The following is a 23,994-nucleotide window of genomic DNA, read 5'->3' on the forward strand; positions in this document are numbered from 1 at the left end:
GGGTTCATTGTATAGCAAAAGATTTCACTTTGATAAGAATCAAGAATGGCCCGTTTATTTCGAGAGCCGATAGTGAAAGCCAACTGTGTTTGCAGCACAATAAACTCAGGAGAATCGTTAATTTTTTTTTTTTTTTTTTATGTATATGCAAACATTGTCCAAAAGTTACGAACTTTGTAGGTTTTCTTGCGTGGGATCAATACGGGAAATCCCGAGCGGGCGAGGGTGGGCCCATCATGCCCGCTCAGGTAGCCAATCAGAACACAGGATTCACTTCATTTTGCCCACGTGCGCTGCTAGCTATATGATAAAGTGACTTACAGAGCAAGATATCTACTGACCAATTATATGTTATCCCATTTCACGATCACTGGTCTCGACATGTTGCCTTTTTTCCACGCAAGAGTCAAATTGAACCATTGAGCTACGACATCCAACACATGATGGTCAGTTGACGGTCTAATGAACCATTCATTTTTTTCCTTTAGCCCCTTATGACGGGTTCATCAGTTCCCGAACCGAAATATTCGGGAAAAAATATATTTTAAAGTTGATCTCAAGTTTATATTTCATTTTTTGTCTTCATCTCTTCTCCCCGCCGTGAGGGGAGAAAATGAATAGATATATAGATGAATGAAAAAAGAAAGCTCAACAGTTTCCACTTATAGTCATATGGTACATGAACTGATTACTGAGGTGGAGTAAAGCCATAGAGGGCTAGAAATGCAATACCCTAAGTTCAAAATTGAATATATCAGTATAGTCATTCTTAAAAATGAACTCAAATGCTTCATTAAAATCAACCGACACTGGATAACATTGATGTGCAAAATTTCAGTAACGCTACTGATAATAATAATTTTCTTTTGGATTAACATGTGACACAGCGAATTCATTCAAACTGCTCTAAAATGGTGCATCACTACTTAAGACTTTAACACGAACGAACACATCAACAAAAGCAAGCTAGTTCATCATCAATTGTAGTCAATGTCTTTTCCAAAAAATTAATAATTTCGTACCAATCTATTCCATCCTATTAAGCTTCCAGCCAAGCACTAGCCCACTTTGGTCTGGAAATGATTTTCTTCAACTCGATCAATAAACCACTTTATGAACCATGATGTCTAGCAAGTAAAAAGACGCTGATTGATATCAGCGAGCCCGTAATGTGACATGTGTACTGGTCAGCGGTTTTTTTGGTGCAACAGCTGTCACTAACATCTCAGTGTGGATGTCCACCATAACAACTATGCACTGAAGGAGTTGAACGATTGCATTGGTGGCTTATTACATTTAGGACTAAATGTTATTACATTTAGGAGTTTATTACATTTAGGAGTTTATAACATTTAGGACCAAATGTTATTACATTTAGGACTTTATTACATTTAGGACAGTTATTACATTTAGGACTTCAACAGGGCAAGTGCAAGCAAAAATGCAGTTTTTTTTAAATGAACCCTTTATTCTTAAAAGAACAACTTGGCCTCAGCTTACCATCGCGGACTACGTGGTCTTTAACTTGTTGCCACTGCTTCAAATTCTCAGATTTTGGTGAGAATAAAAATAGAAAATCCGCTGAATAAATTTAAACTGTGTGCAGACGCAAGGGCGACATAAAATGCACGGGGTATTAAACCTCTTCATTATCTGCGGAACTCAGGAAAAACTGACGTAGAAAGCACAAAATAAGCATATGGCATTGTTTTCTTGGATACCAGCACAGTCTGAAGTCTACGAAATCGGTTAATTTATGCTCTCTATCCTTATTCGTTACATTTTAAGGAAAGGCAGCAAGGAAACGGGGCCCGCTCATGCAGACTTTGTGATGATAAGGTCCCTATCCATTTTTTTTTTTTTTTTGCCCCGCGGGCCTTGTTTGGTGCCACTGTTAATAACACTATTTCCATTGAGTGCCAGTTCAGAACTTACAGAAGTCTCAATGGTCTCAGTTTCCTCGTAAGAAAGGTTCTTGGTCTCCGGAAGCTTTGTGGGCAGCTCCCCTATTTTCTGCATATCAAGATTAACCCGGCAGTTGCGACAAATACCTGTTGAGTGAATCGATGGAAAATACAGGTTTTTGCTGATACGATATAATCACTATTCTGAACAACTACGGTCTTAATTTACACAAGTAAGGGCACCTGTTTTAATAAACTTAAATTATAGATTTTCCTGCCCTTTCATATACTTCAACTCTTCAATTCCCTACCCTTTGATATACCTGAAGCCTGATAAAGGTACCCTTTAGGGGCTGAGTCTCCCTGTAACTATCTATAGGCCATCGGGGAATCTGCTTTAAAAAGCTGTAATTTTAGGAGTCCGGTGAAGGCTTCTAAATTTACCTTTTTGCTGCTACAATCACTAATATAAAATGTTAGAATAATGAAAGGAAAAGAAACACGTAAATAAACAAAGGCTTTTGAATTTGCGACCGTCACGGCTACTTAATTATTGAAAAAGTCAAAATAAAAAAAAAAAGAAAAGTGCTTACAAAGTGCTTTTATTGAAGTGTCACATTGGACCGCCATTTTAGAGTTGGTCTGTTTGGTTGAAAAAGATGAAAAATGATGTATACATACCTGAACCAACTGGCATAAAAATTCCCAGTTTCTTCCATATCAAATAACAAGCACTTTTGCCAAGTCCTTTTTCTGCCTTTGCGTTTTTTTGGGCTTGTCCGCCGTGCTTCGAGATTGGCGGAGGAACTCGGCACAGATTCGATCCTCGACGCCACCCAATACCGAGGGATGAGCAGTGCCGGGGACAAATTGTTAATTCCGAAAGGTCTAACTCCGAAGAAAAGGATGTAGATACTCTTCCCAAAATAAGTTCGATTTCGGTTTCTACGTCAGTTATTGACAAGGAAGACTTATGACCCGCGATGTCTCTTTTGCAGTTCAGAAATGGAATAAGCTCAGTTGATCTGCTCCTATCTCTGGCGTCATAAGATCAAGAACCGCCGACTAAGGAGCTAAAAGAGTACTTAACGTCCATGATGACACAAAACTGGCAAAATAAATTCACTCCAACTTCGCTAATTAAATTTTCCCTATTTGCATTTAATTGACTAATTCAATTTACCACGGCTAGTAAACTGCTTCGAGCTTTAGCCAACTCTGTCATTTCTTCAACAAATAATAAAAATTAATCCTCACAATTGAAGAAAATATCAATTTAAAAAGCATCTATTATTTTTTTCTTTCTGTTCCGATTCTTCTGAGACCAAAGGAAGCGAAAAAAACAAGTATAAAAGTTAAACAGGCTAGCCGAGAGCTAATCAAATTACATCCTGATATTTATCAGGGAAAACATCTTACACTGAAAAGGAAAACTTTCACCTTAACAATAATAAAAAATAACCCCTCTTCGGCCGATTGCCTTTTTTTTCAATAAAAAAAGACGAAAAGCTCACACCAGAATCGCTTTCAGTACTTTTTCGTGTATATTCCGGTCTGCTGTGTAAAAACTCCGCTTGACGTTACGGTCACGCAACAAGAATTGTTTACTCAGTCGTTGTAAAAAATTTGAATGAATTACTGTCATTTCAAAACCTTCGCGTGAGGCGCTGTAAAGGAAACCCGTGCTGATTCTAACATATTACAGAGGACAACCTTAAATCCCTCTAATGACATAGTTAAAAGGAAAATCTGAATTATACCACATAGTGAAAAAAACATTTGAATTAAGGAGGTATTTGCGGGATTTTTCAAGTTTGAAAATATAGCACTTTCCTGCGCGTTGTTTGCTATTTATGAACAACAATGAAGATAAGTCATATAGTTTCTAGGAAAGTACGGCACTCACTCTATCAAAATTCGGCGTCATGATCCTTTGAATCGTTTTTCCTTGAAGACCAAAAGTCAGTTTAAAATATCAATTTCACATTTGCTTGCGGGACCTTTCGGGATCCTCGCGGGTCAAATTCGTTTTTCTCAGTTTTCTCAGAATTAAAGCGCTCCGGAAGAAAAAGAAATACATTAAATTTCTTCTATTCTTAATAGCTTTTTATAGTCAGAAAATAAGCAAAATTCATTTTTCAATTCTTGCCACTCAATGGTCGATATTTCCTGACCGTCCCTCTTAAAAAAATTAAGGGTGGTATATCAGAAGATAAAAGCTAAATATGTAAAATGCATTTAAAGGTTTTGATTATATCAGTGATTCGTTTCCTTTATATTGACAACACATACTTCATATCCTACCATTCGAGGCCTACAACTAAGAGTCACGTAAATAACTGAAGAACGATACTGATACATTCAGTGATGATGGAAATAAAGGTGACATATTTTCAGCCTGGTATACAGTTACTCTTAAAAAAAAACGAAAAAGAAGAAGAAGAAGAAGAAGAAGAAGAAGAGGAAGAGGAAGAGGAAGAGGAAGAGGACGAGGAAGAGAAAGAGGAAGAGGAAGAGGAAGGGGAAGAGGAAGAGGAAGAGGAAGAGGAAGAAGAAGTAGACGATTAAAAGCCTTTATTGTTAGAAAGTTGGTACCGAAATCACTCAGATTCTAAGAACACATCAAGAACCTTTTTTCGCAACTAGAGGTATAGATAAAAGTTGAAATAGATTTGAAGATTGATATCCGACAGGGCAATTATCTAGAATCGTTAAGGACACGATTTTTCCTATTCCGATATACACTGAAACACACTTCAATTCGTATTCGAGTTTCATGGCTTTAGGAAGACTACTGAAAGCTCTATGAGGATAAAGCATGCAACTATTGATCAAAACATGGATGCAATAATGTGCTGATTGGCTCATGGTATTGTGTTTTGATGATAAATGCAAAAGTTCTTCGCTGAATAACTCTTCCCTTTTTCTAAATGCTCTTCGACCTCACTGACCGTTTTCGTTTCACAAGATCAGTCACATTCTTCTTTCAACGATTTCACATTCCATGGCGAAATTAGCTTCATACACGGCAGACTTTCTATTAATTCGCCTTACGAAACTTTTCGACCTCATGGCCAATTCTTTACGTGCTAGGGACGCAGCTTTCATCTCCTCCTGAAACAACGCTAAGGCCAGCCAAGGTAAACAACGCCGTGAAGAATATGAAAACCCATAATATTTCTTTCCTTTCAGAACGTTGGTCTATGTACTGGAATGGGATGTAATCACCAAATCCAATTGTCGAAATTATGATAAACCACGCATATATACCCCTGACAAAGGTCCACTTTTCAATGTAAATTTCTACAAGGCTTCTAAGAACGAGAAACAGAATCATTAACGCACATGTTCCAAGAAATGTTTTAAGTCTGATACTGTGAACCTGTTTGACTCTGAATAACAATTTCTCTATTCCTAAAATGAGCAACCGTGTGCAATTGGCGATAATCTCACCCATTGTCTTCAGGGCCAGCATGGTTAATTGTATACCAACCAAAGCATAAAGCACGGTCAGCAGTTGGCCCAGGTCTGTGTCTGGAGTCATGTGACCATACCTTAATGACAAAAGAAAGCACTATCTCGCAAAAGGACGAAAACATGCTGTTTACAAACAGCTTTGTTTAAGTATACCTGGAAAGCATTCCAAAACAAGTAATCGCATTACAAGAACAAATAAAATCTTCCCAGTCGGAATAGGTGTCACACGAGAACTTTCAGTCGGTCTATTCACTTTTAAAGATGAAGTAAATTTGCAGAAACGCAGCTTTAATTTCCAGTATACGCACCATACCGTTCAATTGTACCAATGATGTCATACTTTGTAATCAAAGCTCTTATCTCGATGATTATTTCGTTTTTGAATTATACTTTTTGTTATGGTGAATAAAAATTTTCCTTTAGGAAAATCTTTATTTCTAGTAGGAACCTCAAGATTCGATTCAACTTACTTATTGTTATTAAAATGGTAAATACGTAGAAGTAAGCAATGAAAAAAATCCCTTCCACTTTACTTCAAATTCAAGAAACTTCATGCATGTTTTGTACAAAAACAGAAAATTCGGAACGTCAAGGCTAGGCACCCACGATAAAGTCCCCCTAGCAAGTCAAAAGAAAACTATCCATAAGGTTTTGAGTTGTTGGTGTCTTTTCGACATATTTAGACAAACAAGCACAGAACATAGCGTAAGATGATCAAAAAAAATGGCTCATTACGTACAAGAAGGAAACCATAGATTCAGTTTTGTTAACAAAGAATGCTTATCTATATGGAAAGTAAACCAAGAATTCTTCATCACGAAAACCTGACACCCAGAGCCTCAAGACTTTCTAGATTTATGACTGAAGCGAATTTGCAGGAGCACAAGTTAGTATTCCCTAGAATTCAGTAACTTCGGACGAATCGCCAACATCTGTTCAAAAGAAGTCATTTTGTGTTACCTTACAGCCTAATTGCGCTGCTAATATCATACTTCGTGGTCAATGCTAATGTCAATGTCACTCGTTTCATTTCCATATCCAATCAAAAGTTTGTGTTTAGTAGGTACTTTTCCTCTATAAGTTTTGAAATCATGATTAACTCACCTATCGTTGTTAAGATAGTAAACACGTGGGAGGAAGCATTTAAAAAAGTCCATTCTACTTTCCTGCCAATTCTAACAGCTTCATAAGCATTTTGTACGAAGACGATGAATTCAGAATGATTCAAAGCCGGATATTTCTGGCGAAGTTCCCTTAACATGTCAACAGAAATCTCTTTGTAAGTTTTCGGTGTCTTTTTTACCTATTTAAACAGCCAGGCACCAAACATGGCGTAAGATGAAAGAAGGAAAATTCTCCAAAGAGCCTTGATGAGAAGTTTCCTTATCATGCTGAGAGCTTGTAAAATGAAAAGAGGATGCTCTCTTCATTTGCTTTGTTTTTGCTGTTGTCATGCTAATTGGTTTCGACGGCTCTTTGTTATTAGAGGGAATACATATTCCCCACCTCCGTTTCGAGAACTACAAAAAAAGAAAGAAGAAAGGTCACCGTGCTTGCTAAATAGAAATAGTGGGCCAATCTTATATGAGACACTTTTTCCATACCACAGTAGCTTTCTCTCAGTCTAGCTTTCCAGAGAGTCTGTCTTTGCCGACAACAGCAGCTATTTTCCCCAGGTGACCGAGTTTTATATTTCCATTTACAACATATTCTAAACAATCCCGGAAGGCTATAACACAACTATTCTAGAAGAATAATCATATTTATATAAACTAATAAAACGTTCAAGCAAAATTCCATGGTTTGACATCAGAAAATTCGAGTATCCAAGTCACCGTGACCAGGCGCTCTAGAAATTCAAAGAAATTACTGTTTTACAGTCATTTCCTAAATCATACATCATGATGCTTAGAGTGTAAGAAATACGAACTAGAAAAGCTTAAACAGAAGCAGACCGTGGCCTTATGTTGCCCTCCTTATACCTCGCTTCTCTGTAGCTCTCCAATAAAACTCGTCTAAGGATCAATTCTTCTTGGCGACCTTGACAGGTCCTCTTTTTGTTCTTGACATTTTTGTAGCAAGCCGTAAGGTGAAATCGGAACTCTGCGAGCGCTTCAACGAGTGAATTCAGTAGACCAGAAACTACTGAGAGAGCCGCCAGACTTGGCAAAGATAGCGAGTAAAGAAGAAACCAGAGGCCATTCAGAGAGTTTCCCTTTCCCTTCAGCAAATTCCACATGGGAACATAGTCACCATACCCGATGGTAGAAAGTGTAGCAAACCATGCGTACAGGCCTTCGGTAAAAGTCCAGCCCTCCACATACTTTTGTGTGAGTCCACCAGCACATAATGTCAAAAACATCAGAATTGACGTCAAGAAAAAACTTTTCAATTTTATGTTTGTGGGTCTCTCTCTGCAAAGCACTCTTTTCTCTATTACGCATACGATTCTGTAAACAATCCTTGAGACTATCTCTCCAAACGTTTTCAAGGTGAGCAGTGATATAGGAAGCCCAAAAAGACAGTAAAGTATAGTGAGTAATTGACCGAGTGACGTTTCTGGAGTAATATGGCCATATCCTGGAATCAAAGATAAAAAAAAATAAATAAAAACATGACTCAGCACAATGGGAAGAATTGATGGACTGACCTTTCTGCTCCTACCTCTTACTGTCAACAATAGAGTTAATTTTCTTTTCTATCTTTCGGCGAGACAAAAAAATGTTATGATATGCAGGACTTCAAGACTGCAGCTTGAAAAATATGCAGTATGATATATTGCCCCTCTTAAGTGCGGCAAAAAGGGAAAAGTTTTGGAGATATGTTAAGTTCTGGGTCATCATCAGCGAAGAAAGAAACGAAATTTAGTCAAAATTAAAATTAATCTTTAAAATTACCCAATAGTTAACGGTCATGGTGTAATTTCGATCGTTTCATGTAGATCGCAATGAACAAATGGAAGATCCCCCTCACCCCCCAATCCTCTGCCCCTCCAAGAAAAAGTTATAAAGATCATTCTAGCAGATTAATTTTTCTTTGCTAAATAACAGTGGGTCCATCGAGGCACCAAGATAAAAGCTTCTTGGGAACATATGTCGAAGATGGGGGAGTCATGCTACTTGTAACTAACGGAATTAAAGTCAGCATCTAGCCAGTCACCTACCAATTGTTGTCAAAGTTGTTATTGTGAAAGTCATACCAGTGAAAATACCCCAATCCGGTTTAGTTCCCACATGAACGGCATCAAACGCTTTCTGCGCGAAGCGTCGAAAATAACTTTCGTTAATTGAGATGTTGTGCTTAACTGCGAATCCACGCTGAAGCTCCCTCAATAGCCTTGAAGACAATTCTTGGTTTCTTTCAGGCTTTCTTTCAATATAGTAAAATAAACAGCCCCCAAGGAACGCGTAGACATACAGAAGAATTCCTCTCCAGAGACTTTTCTTGAGAAGTTCCTTCATGGTTTTGTTGTTTGTAATGCTTCCTACTCATAAAACGGTAGAGAATCATATTAAATGTATTTTGTTGCCAAGTTAATTAATACCTTAACTAAGTCAACAAATATCAAAATGCAACCTCGTTGGAAACGTCAAAAGAATGCATTTGAAAATATACTCACCCCCGATTTGATATCTATCAAGAAACGTATAAATTTTATCCTCTCTTGTATTTATCTGGTTGAGTTGAATAACAGGAAAAACATCAGTGAAATGGCAGGAATTTCATATCTTCTAAGTATAGGAGAATTCAACCTGTGAGTGAAAAAAAGTTTATCTCAATTTTTCTTTGACCTAGATCATTATCATTTTATTAATGTCAAATCAACATATCCCGTACTTACGCTTTGACACTCACGACATCAAAGCTTTGTAACCGAGCGGTCTTTTATCCATTAAAACCGACCCCCTTGCATCTGTCACATTTAATGCATTCAAAGTGTTCATGAAAACCTTTTGTACATGTATTTTTTTCATGTAAGAATCGAAATCGAAAGATATGTCAAATAAAATAAGTATGCATCTTTTAGAAACTACACTTTTCACTTCAAATACTAACTTAGCTCCTTAGATAAACAGATGCCCATGTTGTGGGCATCTGTCTCATTCCAGTTCATTTGTACTGTAACCAGGTAGATTTCATAGGAAGCAAGTCAGATACGTCCAATAATTTTTCGCGACGTGTCAACTGCTTTCAACCTCAGTGACTTCATGATATTTTGAGAAACAGAAAGATTGACAAAGAAGGGGAAATATGGACAAAGATGGTTAAAGATCGAGAGGATTAGAAAGGATTGCGTTTAACGAGCTAAGAAATTTTCCGTAGGTCACAAGACGTAAAGGAATTATCTTAAACGAAATGCATCGAGCATGCCTGCAGTCTGTCGATCTCCTTTAAACGTAAATCACCAACGTATTTGAGTTGTAGTTAACATGTAAAGAAACACTTCCATATTTGAACCAGCATTCGTCGTCTGTTTAAGACCAAAACATGACCTTGGGCTAATCAAAGAAAGTTGTGGAAGATAAACGTTTGATAGACAGGATGTAATATCCTCACATGTCTGTCAAAAATGAATGTTGAGCCAATCGCTGAATTAGTGCTGCCAGACTACATGAGCAATAAACAAACAAAGAGGAATGACAATAGGACCTGAAAAAGATTCAGGCCCCTACGGGATTTGAACCCATGACCTCTGCGATACCGGTGCAGCGCTCTACCAACTGAGCTGACAAGCCGGTGCACTTCACCGCAATGCAAAAATACGAATTTCATATATCTATAATCATTATTCATCACTTGGATGGTTTATTTGGACCCAACATATCGACCAGCTCCCAGTTCGCTTGTTAAGCTCAGTTGGTAGAGCGCTGCACCGGTATCGCAAAGGTCAGGGGTTCAAATCCCGTACGGGCTTGAATTTTTTTTTCAGGTCCTGTTGTCAACTACTAGTTCAGTTGTGTTCTTGGCTGCGAGGATCTCTTAAAATTCGTTTCTTCACCGCAGTGCAAATATATGAATTTCATATATCTAAAATCATTAAAGAGGAATGAGTTGTTTCAAATGAAGTGTCTATCGCACAGGATGCCTATTGTTCTCGTGATGTTTACTTGCATTAGCGTAAAATTATAGATCTGGGCCCAGTTGCAAAAAAGGCGAATGACGCTACCCAACGGACAAATCGCTATCCGGCGTTAGACAGCCTTCGAACAACCGGGGCTTGTAATATTAGCAGCGAAGCGTAATCTGGAGAGCTTTGATCGGTCAATGATTAGGAGGGCTTTCCTCCCCAGGGAACATTCCTTTAGCTCATTAACTGTTCAAGGCCGAGTTAAGAAACAAAAGCTTAAAAGGTTATTGTGCCTGCTATTATTAGAAAAAATCACACATTACGTGCATGTGTTGCAAGCTGGATGAGTGTTCGATTTTGAAACCATTCGATTTATCTCTTTCTACGTAGTACTAAACAAACACTTCGGCTCTGCCATTACCTGTTTAGGATTCGATTCTCACTGCAAAGATCCACCCGCACAATTTTTCTTTGATAGTAAGGACGTAATGAAGTATAAAAGTCACTTTGACACTTGTTTCTTCGAAATGAGAAAAAAAGTCACACACTGCGTTAAGTTGAACTCACGTAGGGACAAAATGTACCGCCTTACAATTCGGTTTTCTCGTTTCTTGAGTGGGAGGCCAGGCTTACACCCTAGTTTCACCAAACTAACTTGCGGGTTTTCGAAGATTTCGGCAAGACTGCGAAAGTCTCTAAATTGCTACAGGGCCTCTCCGTTCATTTTGAGATAAAAGAGTAAATCAGAGCCTCCGATCAAGGGTGAACAAACATGAAGAAAGGCGGAATTGGTCGGGGATTCTGTGAACTCTAAAGAGAACTCCCGATCAACCTGCTGCATTTCTTGGACGGAACACATCTCGATCATTGGCGTCAGGTAGAAAAGTTTCTCATAAATGAGAACAAGGCTGTAGTTTGAGAAAACTTGTAATTGTGCGCACATAATAGTCTCAACAAAAGCCAATGAGAACGCAGTTGCCAACTGTTAGGTTACAATTTACACAATTGTAAACTATAGCTTTGTACGTCCTTTTTTTATTAAACTATTTACGCGGCATTGGCTAGTTTCGTTGCTCAACTGTCTTTACACGAAAAAAAAAACCTGTCGTTTTTATCTTTGATTCCTTTTTATAAAGTTGTTGTAAACCGTTTATTTTAGCTCCTCTTGATCAATGTCAGCCTATAATTTCCCTTCTTCAAAAGCCATATGATAAAGTTGTGTGTTCAAAGTTATTTGAGTGAACACAAGAAAAACATGCACCCTTCTGATGACTTTCAGGCCAATTTCTCTCTTTGTGTCGTGGATGTGTCGCGGCATTTTAATGATTTTCATTAGTGAGATATTTGGGTCTTTCTTGTCACATATTCGTGCATCAGTCATTTTTCCAAGGATGTAGGTCAGTAATGAATCATATGTGTCAATTATATGTATCTGTGTATTGAAATTAAGTAGTTCGCACCGCAGTGTGTAAAAAGGATGAAGTTTAACCGTAACTTAAGCTGCACTAATTACTCACTGAATGGAATTTACACAAACTCCACACAAACGACTAGAGAACTCATCAACATTTTTTGTTTTAATTATCTTTAATGAGACGACTAATGCCCTAAAGGCCAACTGCATTAAGCGAGATTTGGCTGTGCTCGTGGGGTGCGGGAAAAAGAGGACTCATAACGGCTGTAACATATACATTTTCATGATTTGCACTCACATTGCTAATTTAACTTGGCAATGAGGTGCTCTGATAAAAGCAAAAGAAAGAAAATCTGAGAAAACGGTTTATTCTTATGCAAAGTTATTTTCAAAACTAATCGGTTTTTTTTTAGAGGGGACCAACCACCATTTAAATAGAAAAGATTACGAACTTTGTCCATTTGCGTGAGATTTTGTTCGCACATTGTCACGGCAGCTGTGTTTATGTGCCACCGAGTGCCGCTAGAATATATTTAAACATCGAATAAAATGTAAATCGTGTTACGATTGCCCGAAGAACAACATTTATTACAATATGCTTCGAAAAGGAGTTTTCAAACTCTCATTCTCGTACACAAGTGTTTACAAACTTTAAATGTACTTGGAAACATTTTATTTTGTTCTTATTCCAAAAGAAAGAAAGTCGCTTGAAGGATTTGCTCGAATATAACAGATAAGCGAGTTTTATTTTCAATATTGGCTAAAAATTACGAGGAATTTGTGGAATAAGCCCATTTGATGCGTCTTGTTTGCTACGTGGTTAATAATGAGAAAAAGTAAGTCACCACAATGGTTTTTCACTCACCTTATTTTTTAACAGCCTGCTTAATCTTCTTGCCGCATTAGATGGACAAACAGCGTCTGATGGCACGTTTTCGGCACATTTAAGATGTCGGTATTATTCATATTAAGACCAAATGTTTGTATATGACTCATTGAAACTTTGAATTATTCATCATAACCACCAGCTTATTCATTTGCATCGACAAAGGTTTTTTAAAAGTTCTCTTAATTGCAACGTAGCGGAGAAGCAAGGAAAAGGTTTGAAGATTGTTAAGATTAGGTTCATTCCAAGTTCAGTGCCTTACGGATTACTATGAAGAATAAATTGGACTAATTTGATTTACATTTTATTATTTTCATCACCATTCCTGATACTTTCGTATATTTTTTTTCTTTCTATTACTAAGTAATGTGGTAATTGCTATCATTTTTTTTTTGAAACAAACTAACGTGCAAAAATTGCCAAGCAATAAAAGACATTACCATGGAAAAGTCGGTAAAACAAGAGAAATACTAATCTCGATCGTTATAAAAACATTCTTGTTAAAAAAAACTGTATCCTAGTGCGTTTTAAAATGTATTTGGTCGACTAAACAATAGTCGATCTTTCCCTTTCGCTACAAGCGTATAGGGACTCGATTTTTCTGTGTTTTTCTTGTGTTGCACCACCTGCAGACTTTTTGTTCTTGCGTTTTCCTTTAGATTTCTCAGACTTTCTCCTTCTGCATGCAGGACATCGAGAACAAACGTTACATTGTATTTTGAATTCATTATAAGCTTCAACAAGTGAATTAACCACACCTGAGACTACACAAAGTGTCGCCATACCGGGGAGGGATAGTGCTGTTATCAATATCCAAATGTCTGCTGCAGAGTCTTCGGCATTTTTCAATATTTTCCAACCAGGAACGTAGTCGCCGTATCCGATGGTGGAGAGTGAAGCAAACCATGCATAGAAGCCTTCTATGAAAGTCCAACCTTCCAGGTATTTCCCTGCTAGAGCACCAATACATAACGTCAAAATCATCAGTGTGAAAGTTATGAAAAAGGTTTTTATCTTAACCTTCCGAGGTCTTATCCTAAAAAGTAATTTTGTCTCCACACGATAAATGATCTTATATACCATCTTGGCGATTAGTTCTCCGATTGACTTCAGAGCCAGCGTTGATAATGGTAGTCCCACAATGCAATAAATGACGGTGAAAAATTGTCCAAGTTGTGTTTCAGGTGTCATGTGTCCATAACCTGGATGTAAAGACAAAGAAAAAGTAGATGTGATTGGAAATGATGACGTCCACTTCGACCTTATAGAACTTGTGCAATCCGTTCTCTACAGTTTCCTGTTGTACCACAGCAGCTAGGCTGCTGTGGTATAATACACAGAATAAATTTTTCAAAAAATGAATAAAAGCTAAAAAAATCTCCCTCTAATATGTCGAGTATTTGCTCGTCTATCTTTGCGGAGGCTTTTTCAATTACACTTTGAAAATTTGAATACATTAGGCACACGCGAGTGCTTAAGAGTTGAGTAACAAATGTCAAAATCGCGTGCTATTAACCCATAAGAGTTAAAGCTGGTAAATTAAAGGCGTTTTATAGTAAAACACAAGTTTGTTGCATATTGTTATTTTGCGCCTAGATTTTTTGGCATCTGGTTGCAATTCTGTTCACAAACAAATAGATATCACGTTGGAGTTAGTTCTCGCCAGGAGCCCATTGGACTCCTGGTTCTCGCTTTATCTTTTTTTCTGGCGTGTAGAACTAACACCCATAGGTGTCCTATGCGTCCTTCCTTGGACTAGTAGTTGATATGCATATGGCTACTGCTATGCATAATTTACGCAGCCAGTTGCTCTACCACTATTATTACTTCAACCACAGCAACTTCTACCACCACAAACACAACTTATTGAAATTCTTTATTACGTCACTTACCAATGGTGGTCAATGACGTCATCGCAAATGAAGTACCGGTTAAAATTCCCCAATCTGCTTTGTTGCCATTTCTTACAATCTCGAAAGCTGTCTGCATAAACCGTTCGAAATCACTCTCGTTCACGGATATATTAAATCTTTTTGTAAAGTTAAGTTGGAGCTCGTGCCTAAGTCTTGTATAAGCAATCCTGCTCTTCTCAGGCTTGTACTCAATGACATAGAATATACATCCTCCAATAAAAGCATAGACGTATAGAAGAATAGTTCTATGAAGACTTCTCTTAACAAGCTCATTCATCAGACTGTTTTGAACCTCTTTCACTAAAGTAGAACAAATGACAAGGTTAAATTGTTCTTTATTATTTGTACTTGTTTATGAGGGCTATAGCATGTTTAAGATCAGTGCCAATTCCATTTTTCGTCCACGAGTGAAAATAAATGTAGGAAAACTGAGAGGTAGATCGAGCAAGCTGATGTTGATATGTTCTGGTTAATATCTAGCTTACAGACTCATTGAGTACACACAGGTCATTACTTTCTCACCAAAATGGAAATCGCCAAAAAGTCTGGATAGCACTAGATATGTCACGAATCTAAGAAAACATACGACACTTTTAAAAACATGTACAAAGTTGAATTTAAAGTGTATAACAAAATGTTATTGGACAAAACAAACAATAGAAACAGAACAATGTTGCACTCTATGTTCTGATGAGTATTTTAGCATCGTAGATCACGCTTCCACAACTCTCCCACTTAAAATCGATGGGAGCAATCTACACATAATCATCAACTTTATCGTGCTAATTTAAAACTTTCCTTGCAATTGCATACATTGTTCTGTTTCTGAAGATGACAGAAGAACTGTCGAAACATGTTTCTAAAAATGTCGTATATTTTGTTAAAATTAAAATTAATTATTTTGATCGTTCGAAAAACAGGAGATTATGAGTTCAATCTACGCCGGCAAAGAAAAAGAAACAAATCAAGACCATAATTTATGCTTTTTATTGTGTCCCTCCAACTTTCCCATTTGTCGTCCATCAATTTTTTGCTTTTTGATGTCGGTAACACACTCGAAATGCATTGGACAACAGATCTTTTTCGGATTTGGTACAATTTTTACATACGAGCGGCGGAACCTGCGTTTGATAGCGCACTAAAAGTATGGATGAATTAAAATGAACCGTTCATTACGTAGTCCATAATCGTAGCGAAATACAGTAACAAATATACGTATCATCGTTTTTCTCCGGAAAGATATAACTTCGATCCCTGTTTTACGAAATACTTGCGTTCTTCAAACTCCTCTTCCTCAAATTTCTTTTTCTCTTTCTATGAAAAAGAGACCAAGACTGCAGAACAGACACCAATACTAAGTTCGCTATCGAGTTTGGATTAACTGAGGTTTATCTTTTGTCTTAAGTCTTTTTTAACAAGTTACATACATACATACATACATACATACATACATACATACATACATACATACATACATACATACATACATACATACATACATACATACATCTTTATTTAACAATGCAGGTTAGAAGGATTGGCAAGACCGAAGTCCTGATGTGGACCTGATCTTTACCCCTTCGTCTACATAAGTAAAATGTAGTTCTGAACTATCTTGCTATCAAACACAGTATATGTCTACGGCCAGCAGACGTTGCTCACCAGTTAAGCAAGAATTAAGACTCCCTGTGAGTGTTGCAAATTACATGTGTTGATCCAAAAGAGCCATGAAAGACAGAATCAAGCGCAGTCTTCGGCAAAAATTACCTGTATCCTGTGGTGAGAAAAACAATCCCGGTGACCGAGTGGTTTGCTTGTATCGGGGTTTCTTTTTAGAGAATTGATCGATGCTTCAATGCAGCCTATCAGACAATCGAGTAGGATCATCATATCTCATTAATTTCTACACATACAGTTTTTATGCTTTGATTTTCTCGATTGACTAAAAGTAGACCACTCGAGGCCTCTTCAAACGAGGCTAATAATCGAGCTGTCCTGGCAATTACGACTGTTTACCTTGGGGAAATATCAACCTTATAGGTAGGCCAAGCCGAATTACTGTGCTAATTTTTCAGCGCGGATGACATTGTTATGGAAATTTTTAAGCTCGGGTACCGAGATGGGAGCAAGACGGCGCCAGCAATTCAAGTTTCCCCCGAGCAAAAGAGATAGCAGTCGCAGAAACCCATTTCTTTATATCAAAGGAAGTATTTTTGAAGTCAGCCTAGCTCGCACGGTTTGCGCAACGGTTGCGTTAAATAACTTATATGTACAGGTTCTGAGGTACTCGATTGCCACAGACCAATTAAAAATGATATACATTCTTAAATCTTTCTGACTGTCTCTCAGCCTTGAAATAAAAGCTGTAAACGCAATCCCCAAGTAGAAGAACGTTTCTATTTGTTCTGCGGTTGGTAAAAAGCGTGTTCACAGGTGTGAGAGACCTTCGGTTTGAGCCGGAATAACCATCATCAACATTTGATTAACAGCTCTTTTGTTTTTCCACCTGCCGTGGAAAACCTAAAAAAATCCTTGCGACGAACATTATAGAGAAAAACATTGGCCTCTAGCCATCATACTAATGTGTTCCTTCGTTTATCTCCAATTTAACAGTAGCCTTATCTTCACAAAAATTGATTATTCCTTGTATTATAATCACAAATTAGCGAAGAAGAACGCCGAGCGACGAGTTTCCTGCTAAATGATTTTCGCATAACTTTAACCAAGAATCTGTACCATGGATACAGCTTTCGTTTGAAATTTGCAATGATTATTTGGCAGTGTATTTATTGCTAAATACGAGTTAAACATTTTAGGAAAAAAACGGAAAGTGTTAATAACATTCGCTCGATTGAATTTGCCATTCCTTTTAATGAATTCATGCGCAATACAAAGCCCATCACCTGAGAGGCAATAACTGCAGTAAATTTTTGTAATCTTCGTCGACAAACACATACCTGAATTTTAAATCGGTATTTATCCAGAAACCACTTGTTTAGTCCAAAAGCGAATGTTAAAGGCTGTTCCTGTTTACTTCTTCTCGAATTTATGCAACAACCTGTTCGTGTCACGCTATCAAAGATGACATTCGTTAAGAGTCGATAATATTCACGAATCGCTCAAACATTACTTCAATTGAATGCGGCAGTTAAATTATTCATCAAACCCACTAATGTTTTTAATTGCAGTGCCACTGGTTCTTTGTTTATCTATGGTTTGTTCACGTAATTATCGTTATGGTAAAATTGCAAACCAAAGTTACAAACTTCCAGTTTCATTTTACGGGGATATTTGCCACGGATTTGTCTCATGTTGTTTTTTTCATTACCTGTTGAATAGCACTTGTCAGAGTTCTGTCAAATATTTAACTTAAACAACACTTTGGAACTACCACTTTTATTGTCATTTGCATGTTGGTCGATCTGTGATCTCTATATTAGTCTATCTTTTTGTCTTCCGCTATGGGGAAGATCTATTAACCATCTTTAAAGAATCGCTCTAGTAAATGACCTTCCTACGCTGAAATATACAAATTTTGGTCATAGTCATGTGCAAATGGCTCATAAGGATAGGTGCAAATAGCAGATTAATCTCTAATTCGCTGCGCACGCAAGTTTCCAGTCGCACATTTAAACCGCTTATCCTGAGAAGCGAACCTATTCCTATTTAATCTGAGAGACTCTCCACAGTGAGGTGCCATTAAAATTTGCCGCTTCATCTCTTATGAATAGAATGTGATATCTAGGCTTTCTTCCCGATATAATGTAGGTTTATGTTTGGATGGAAAAAAATCCGATGTGTTAGATCTCCAGTGAGTTTCGATGGTATAAGGCTGATAAGCGGTTAACAGCAATTCAGCGCTGAACTGAGAAAGCATTGGATTGTAGTGTTCATAATCCTAATTTATTAGTCTATAATAAAAGCATGGAAGACCGATGGGAATTTGATAAACGAGTAAGATGAAGTTTTCTTTTGGCCAATGAGAACTGAGATGAAATGGAGGCCACGAGGCCAACCTTGAAACTTATCATGATGTTTAGGGTTCGTATGATTAACACATATGCGTAATTGACCAAGCGTGAAGTCAAGATGGCTGGATATTCGCCGAGTTCCTTTTCTGAATTTTTCTAGACCGAGACGAAGTCGAGGTCCACAAGAAAGCACGGAAAAATAGAACGAGGCGAATATCCAGCCATCTTGACCAAACAAGTTTGGTCAATGAAGGATTTAATACATAGCAAAAGATTTCGCTTAATTAAGAATCAAGAATGACTTGTTTATCTCGAGAGCCAGGAAAGAAAGCCAACTGTGCCTACAAGCACAATAAACCCACGAGAGTTGTTTACGCTTTCTGTATACTTGCCTTTGTTTATTTTGTCATCTGCCGCTTTTCGCGTCCCCATAGCTGACTTTTTCCAAGAATTACGAACTTTATAAGTCCGCTCCATGCAATGTTTTTTCTTGCTGTGGATCAAAGCAAGCAATCCCAAGCGGGCAAGATGTGCCCTCCTCGCCCGCTCGGGTAGCCAATGGAAACACAGGATTCGCTTTATATTGCCCTCGTTCGCTGCCAGAGATATAGTAAATGTTATCATGTTTGAAAGATCTAATCAGTTCGTGTGGCATTTGGGAGGAAGTGTTTACTGCTCTCACGTTCGCATTGGAAACGGCTGGCTCTCCATTAAATGAAAATTAAAAATCTCAATTTTACGATTCCTTATATTAAAGTTAGTCTGCCTTTTAAGAAATTTGCTTTTTTTGCATCTTAAAAAGCAATAATCAATTTTCCTTTTTACAAAGTGGCCGATCGCACTCTTCTGGAACCGCCAATTGCTTCGTTGCCATATGTACTTCCAGTTTCCATTATCTTGTTATGATGCCCAAGAAAGAGATTCCGAGCGTTCGATTTGATTTTTAACTCTTCAATGGTTTCAGCGACTGAGTTTAGAAAACCAGCAACTACACACAGACCTACCATGCTTGGGAGAGCTGAAATAAAGATGATCAAAACAAGATTTAACTGAGATTTTGGATTTGAAGATTCTTCAACTTGTAAAAGCACACTCCATCCGGGAACGTAGTCACCGTAGCCCAGAGTGGAAAGTGTAGCGAACCATGCGTAAAAGCCTTCTACAAAAGTCCAACCTTCCACGTACATTCCTTCTAATCCACCGAGACAAACGGTCAGAATCGTGAGAGCAAATGTTACAAAAACACTCTTCTCTTTTATGTTTCGAGGTCGTGTCCTGCTAAGCAACTTTGTTTCGATTGCGTAAACGAAGTCATAAACCAGTTTGGAAACCATTTTTCCCATTGTCTTCAGAGTTAGCATCGTCAGAGGAACACCAAGAAAGGCGTATAAAACAGTGACGATTTGTCCAAATGGAGTCTCTGGTGTAATGTGGCCATAACCTAAACGAGGCAAAGTGAAATGGTTAAGAAACCTCACGGCCTCTTTTATTTCATGTTAATTTTAGGCTTTTTGATCACACTCCAATAAGATCGCATGAATCAAGATGAAAAAAACTTAGTTTTCACGGGCAGGGTGCACCCTATGCGGATTTACTTGGAGCAGTACTTTCCAAAAAATCGAAGTCGGCTTGGAAAAGCTTGTGCAAGTTATTTGTTTAGTTTTGTTCATGTAACATGGGTGCAAAGTTGTGAGACGAGTGCAAATAACAAATGGCGGGCACGCGCTGTCAAAATTTCGTTTCTCTTGACTTTCTGTGATGCTTTTTTTCTTGTTTATTATACCCATTTTTAAATCACTGGTGGTCCCTGTAATCTTATTGGTTCTAATTGATGCGATTTATTCACGAATCGCACCATTTTTTGCTTAAAATCGCATCTTTTTCCCAGCCAAAGAGGAGGCTAAACTAAAAACAAAATAACCAATCAGATTTTAAGGCTTGTTTAACCAATCAAATTTCAGGAAAATGAAAGACAAAGAGTATCATGTGGCAATTTTGCAACTTTTTTTTTCTTAACTCTTACTTTTGCCCCCCAAGAAATGGACATGAATTTAATTTCAGATCGGCTCAGTACTGCATCAATAAAATATTTGAACTGACTAAATCCTGTATTTAGGCGATTTCAAAATGGATGTAGTAAAGTGGTAATTGAACCTCGTCTCGTTCAATTTTGGTGTGAAATCATACTTGGGATTTCAAATCGAACGAGCACTGCGCGCTCGTTCGATTTTGAAATCACGCGTATGATTTAAGTCCTAATAATATACATGGAAAAATTACTCAGTTGTGATTGCTTATAACAAATGCAGTTTTCAGGTAATTCAGTGCAGAAGAGAGTTAATTCAGTGCAGAAGAGGGTTAATTCAGTGCAAAAAAAGAAACAAATCAGACATTCTGATTGGTCAATAATCAAAGAAACTCGCAGATAGCCAATCAAATGCGAGCCTTAGATGTCGCAACAAAATTGGAAAATTTGCGAGCGAAACAATGGCCGGCGTTTTGAGTAGGTTTTCTTTCGCCACCGCAGCTGAAAAACAGCTTAAACAACGAAAAAAATTGTAAAAAGCATTGCTTTTTGGTTGTCCGTTTGGAAAAAGTGGTGTTGAGAGAAGGGAATTGCCGAGGAAATTGAAAATTACGAGCCGACCCAGCTTAACACTTTGCTCGAGCGATCCAACGCCGAAATTTAAAACAAACATGGTTAATCCTCGGAAACGACGATTCCATTTCATCGAAAGTGATTAGGACACAGACTGAACAATTCCTTGAACTGTTTAGCCGAACTTTGAACTTTTTTGCACCTTAAAGATGTGAAGATATCGTTGCCTATTGCGCGCCGTGATTGATCAGAACGAGTTCATTATATTTCCATAAAGCATGCGCCTTTAACGTCACACGAGTGCATTGTTGAGATATAATGCACGTACGGTACGTCATCGGTACGAGCGCGCGCAATTCACGATACATTTTATAAAAGAAGTAAACAAACTTATTCCTCGAGCATTGTTGAGTTCTATAAGCACTTAAGAATTTTTAAGAACACTCGAGAAGTACGAGAAGCAATCGTCCTCGGTTCGTGCTTCTCCGCACATCTCTCCTGTTCTTGGAAATTCCCGCGTGCTTCTAGAACTCGACAAAGCACTCGGCGATTTTTAAAATTCTTTAGTAATAGCACGATCACTCGTGTCATTTGGTGTAAATAATAAGAATAAAAACTGCGCTTGCCGCGCAAACTCGTGTAATTTTGTTGTCTTTGGAGAATTTACTCATGCTTAATGACACCAAATTGCACTCGAAATAATATTATTTCCTCTAAAAATGCACACTCTGATAACTCTGCTGTATCGCTAAACATTGCTTTCGACGAGGAAAGTCCTTTGCGTGGACCAGGGTTCTGGAAGTTTAATAATTCGTTATCGCTCGATACCGACTATGTCAAAATATTAACTTTTAAATTTTCTAAATTTGTTAATTTGGTTAGCCTTTAAAAATTTACTCGGGTAGATCTATTCCAAATTGCACTCGAAATCAAGTGATTACTTGTACAGACCACACATTAAATAAACATTGGAGAGCACGACAAAAGTTAGTGTACAGTTTTCTCTCGTTCTCCCAACATCTGAAGTACAGTATTCACTGCGAAAAAAATCTACCTTTCAGATTAAGATCTTTCATATGGTATATTTCACTCTTCTTGTTATTGTTCGGCCTTAAACCATCTCATTATTATAGGAAAATGTTATCTATTTGTCAACGTCAACGGTAAACACAGATTCCAGTCTAGCGACCTCGTCTCCTTAAATTTCTTCAAATGATCATTAGAAAAACACTTTGCATTTAAATCAGGTGAGGTTTTTTTTTCGGCCCAAAATTCAATATTAAAAAAAAAATAATAAATTGCGCTAGTACGGCGTTCTTTCATGACTTTTCATAAGCTCCTGTTTTCAAGCAATCAAAGTGATTTCCATTTTAATGAAAACATAATAACCTGTGTCTATCCAGTGAGTCTATGAGCAAGATATTTACCAGAACTTATTAACATTCTATTTCAGAAACAAATGTCACTTACCAACAGTCGCCAACGTTGTCAGCGAAAAGCTGAGGGAACTAAGGAAGCTCCAATCCGCTTTATGACCAACTTGGACCACTTCGAAAGCTCTATGGATGAAACTTTTAAAATCTTTCTCCTTTATAGAAACATTGAACCTGTTTGTAAAGTTTGTTTGCAGCTCTCGAGAGAGTCTTAAATAAACATCCCTATTGTCTTCGGGCTTTTTCTCAATGCAATACAACAGGCCTCCTCCAAATAAGGCATACGCAAAAAGCAGTGAGACTCTAAACAGACTTTTCATTAGCAGCTTCTTCATTTTTTTTTCGACTCTTCTACTTAGCGCTGTGGAATAAAATATAGTACAAATTATTGGAATAAAGGCCGAGGCAGTAATCGCTCCTTGACTCGTGCCATTTTGAAGGATACATGACGACGCATTGTTTTTTGGCTTAAGTCCGGTCAGGAAATCAAAACAAATCCTGCTTTTATCAGCAAAGACGTATTCTAGCATATTTTTGTAGAAAAAAATGAGACCAGAACACGAACAAAATATTAAAATAAACAAACGTTAAAAAGCAACCCTTTTCGCTTTCTTTCAGTTGTTTCAAAGGTTTTGCCTTTTTAGATCGCTGTAAATTTCTCTCCTTCACCACTTAGAGTGTCATAAAGAGTCTAAAGGTAATTCAGTTTATCACAAAAAACACTACCTCCTTCTTTCGCGTAGTGGGCAGCTTATGTACATCAATTAGGTCAAGACAGAAAAAAAGGCGTGTTATTTTCCAAAGTAACGTCTAACAGTGAGTGACATCATTACGGGAAATGGTGATACCTTGTCGTGGTGATTACGACTGAACGGTCGACGTTGATAATGAAGTTACTTTTTGAATGACTCGGTGAAAAATATAAGGAAAATGTCTCTCCATTTACGACAGAAATGATTGCCGCGGTGCAAAAAAAATTAAGATAGCTTTATTTAGGTTATCTGGCAGGAAACATTTGCAAGATCTATTGCCCGAGGACTTGATCTGATGAGGGAAATGCTTCATGATTATAAGATTTGATAGTAAGAGAAAATCAGAGAGTGGAATGCATTGTTTAAAATATCTGTCATCCCTTCGCTTTTTCAATTTTAATTCATTATTTTTTTTTACATCACTTTTCTCTGACAAATTTGAAACTTAAAGTAATGGTTAAGCACAAGATATTGACAGAAATAATACACGCAGAGCAAAAATGAAAAAAACATGATTAAAGCGAAGACAAAGCAAGATAATTACACTCAAAAATTGACCAGACAACAGAAACGCTGA

General features: G+C 37.5%; 4 protein-coding genes across 7 annotated transcripts; all 4 read right to left on the reverse strand.

Annotated features, from left to right (window-relative positions):
- Positions 1 to 4,861: 4,861 nt before the first annotated feature.
- Positions 4,862 to 6,676, reverse strand: LOC149039906 (potassium channel subfamily K member 15-like). Its single transcript, XM_089183350.1, has 2 exons — positions 6,486 to 6,676; positions 4,862 to 5,458 (listed from the first exon to the last, which is right to left on the reverse strand). The coding sequence occupies exons 1-2, from the start codon at positions 6,536 to 6,538 to the stop codon at positions 4,987 to 4,989; spliced, it is 525 nt and encodes a 174-aa protein (XP_089039476.1). The 5' UTR covers positions 6,539 to 6,676; the 3' UTR covers positions 4,862 to 4,986.
- A 6-nt stretch (positions 6,677 to 6,682) lies between these two features.
- Positions 6,683 to 12,842, reverse strand: LOC113684550 (potassium channel subfamily K member 15). 2 transcript variants are annotated; one of them, XM_089183341.1, is made up of 5 exons: positions 12,729 to 12,842; positions 9,001 to 9,133; positions 8,545 to 8,865; positions 7,364 to 7,961; positions 6,683 to 6,901 (listed from the first exon to the last, which is right to left on the reverse strand). In XM_089183341.1, exons 3-5 carry the CDS (start codon positions 8,840 to 8,842, stop codon positions 6,832 to 6,834), a joined length of 966 nt encoding a protein of 321 aa, XP_089039467.1. In that variant the 5' UTR covers positions 8,843 to 8,865; positions 9,001 to 9,133; positions 12,729 to 12,842; the 3' UTR covers positions 6,683 to 6,831. The 2 variants fall into 2 exon arrangements, with proteins under 2 accessions (XP_089039467.1, XP_027057749.2); XM_027201948.2 differs by lacking the exon at positions 6,683 to 6,901 and having other exon boundaries at positions 7,048 to 7,961.
- A 189-nt stretch (positions 12,843 to 13,031) lies between these two features.
- LOC113684549 (potassium channel subfamily K member 3) lies at positions 13,032 to 17,808 on the reverse strand. Of its 3 annotated transcripts, XM_089183344.1 has the most exons (4): positions 17,620 to 17,746; positions 14,642 to 14,962; positions 13,830 to 13,951; positions 13,566 to 13,702 (listed from the first exon to the last, which is right to left on the reverse strand). In XM_089183344.1, exons 2-4 carry the CDS (start codon positions 14,937 to 14,939, stop codon positions 13,670 to 13,672), a joined length of 453 nt encoding a protein of 150 aa, XP_089039470.1. In that variant the 5' UTR covers positions 14,940 to 14,962; positions 17,620 to 17,746; the 3' UTR covers positions 13,566 to 13,669. The 3 variants fall into 3 exon arrangements, with proteins under 3 accessions (XP_027057745.2, XP_089039469.1, XP_089039470.1); XM_027201944.2 differs by having other exon boundaries at positions 13,032 to 13,951; positions 17,620 to 17,808; XM_089183343.1 differs by lacking the exon at positions 17,620 to 17,746 and adding an exon at positions 16,325 to 16,427 and having other exon boundaries at positions 13,032 to 13,951.
- A 1,496-nt stretch (positions 17,809 to 19,304) lies between these two features.
- Positions 19,305 to 23,253, reverse strand: LOC113684567 (potassium channel subfamily K member 15). Its single transcript, XM_089183340.1, has 2 exons — positions 22,703 to 23,253; positions 19,305 to 20,074 (listed from the first exon to the last, which is right to left on the reverse strand). The coding sequence occupies exons 1-2, from the start codon at positions 23,193 to 23,195 to the stop codon at positions 19,455 to 19,457; spliced, it is 1,113 nt and encodes a 370-aa protein (XP_089039466.1). The 5' UTR covers positions 23,196 to 23,253; the 3' UTR covers positions 19,305 to 19,454.
- Between the last annotated feature and the right edge of the window lie 741 nt (positions 23,254 to 23,994).

This window comes from Pocillopora damicornis, chromosome 9, assembly GCF_964200805.1.
Source record: "Pocillopora damicornis chromosome 9, jaPocDami1.2, whole genome shotgun sequence".
Taxonomy (NCBI): domain Eukaryota; kingdom Metazoa; phylum Cnidaria; class Anthozoa; order Scleractinia; family Pocilloporidae; genus Pocillopora; species Pocillopora damicornis.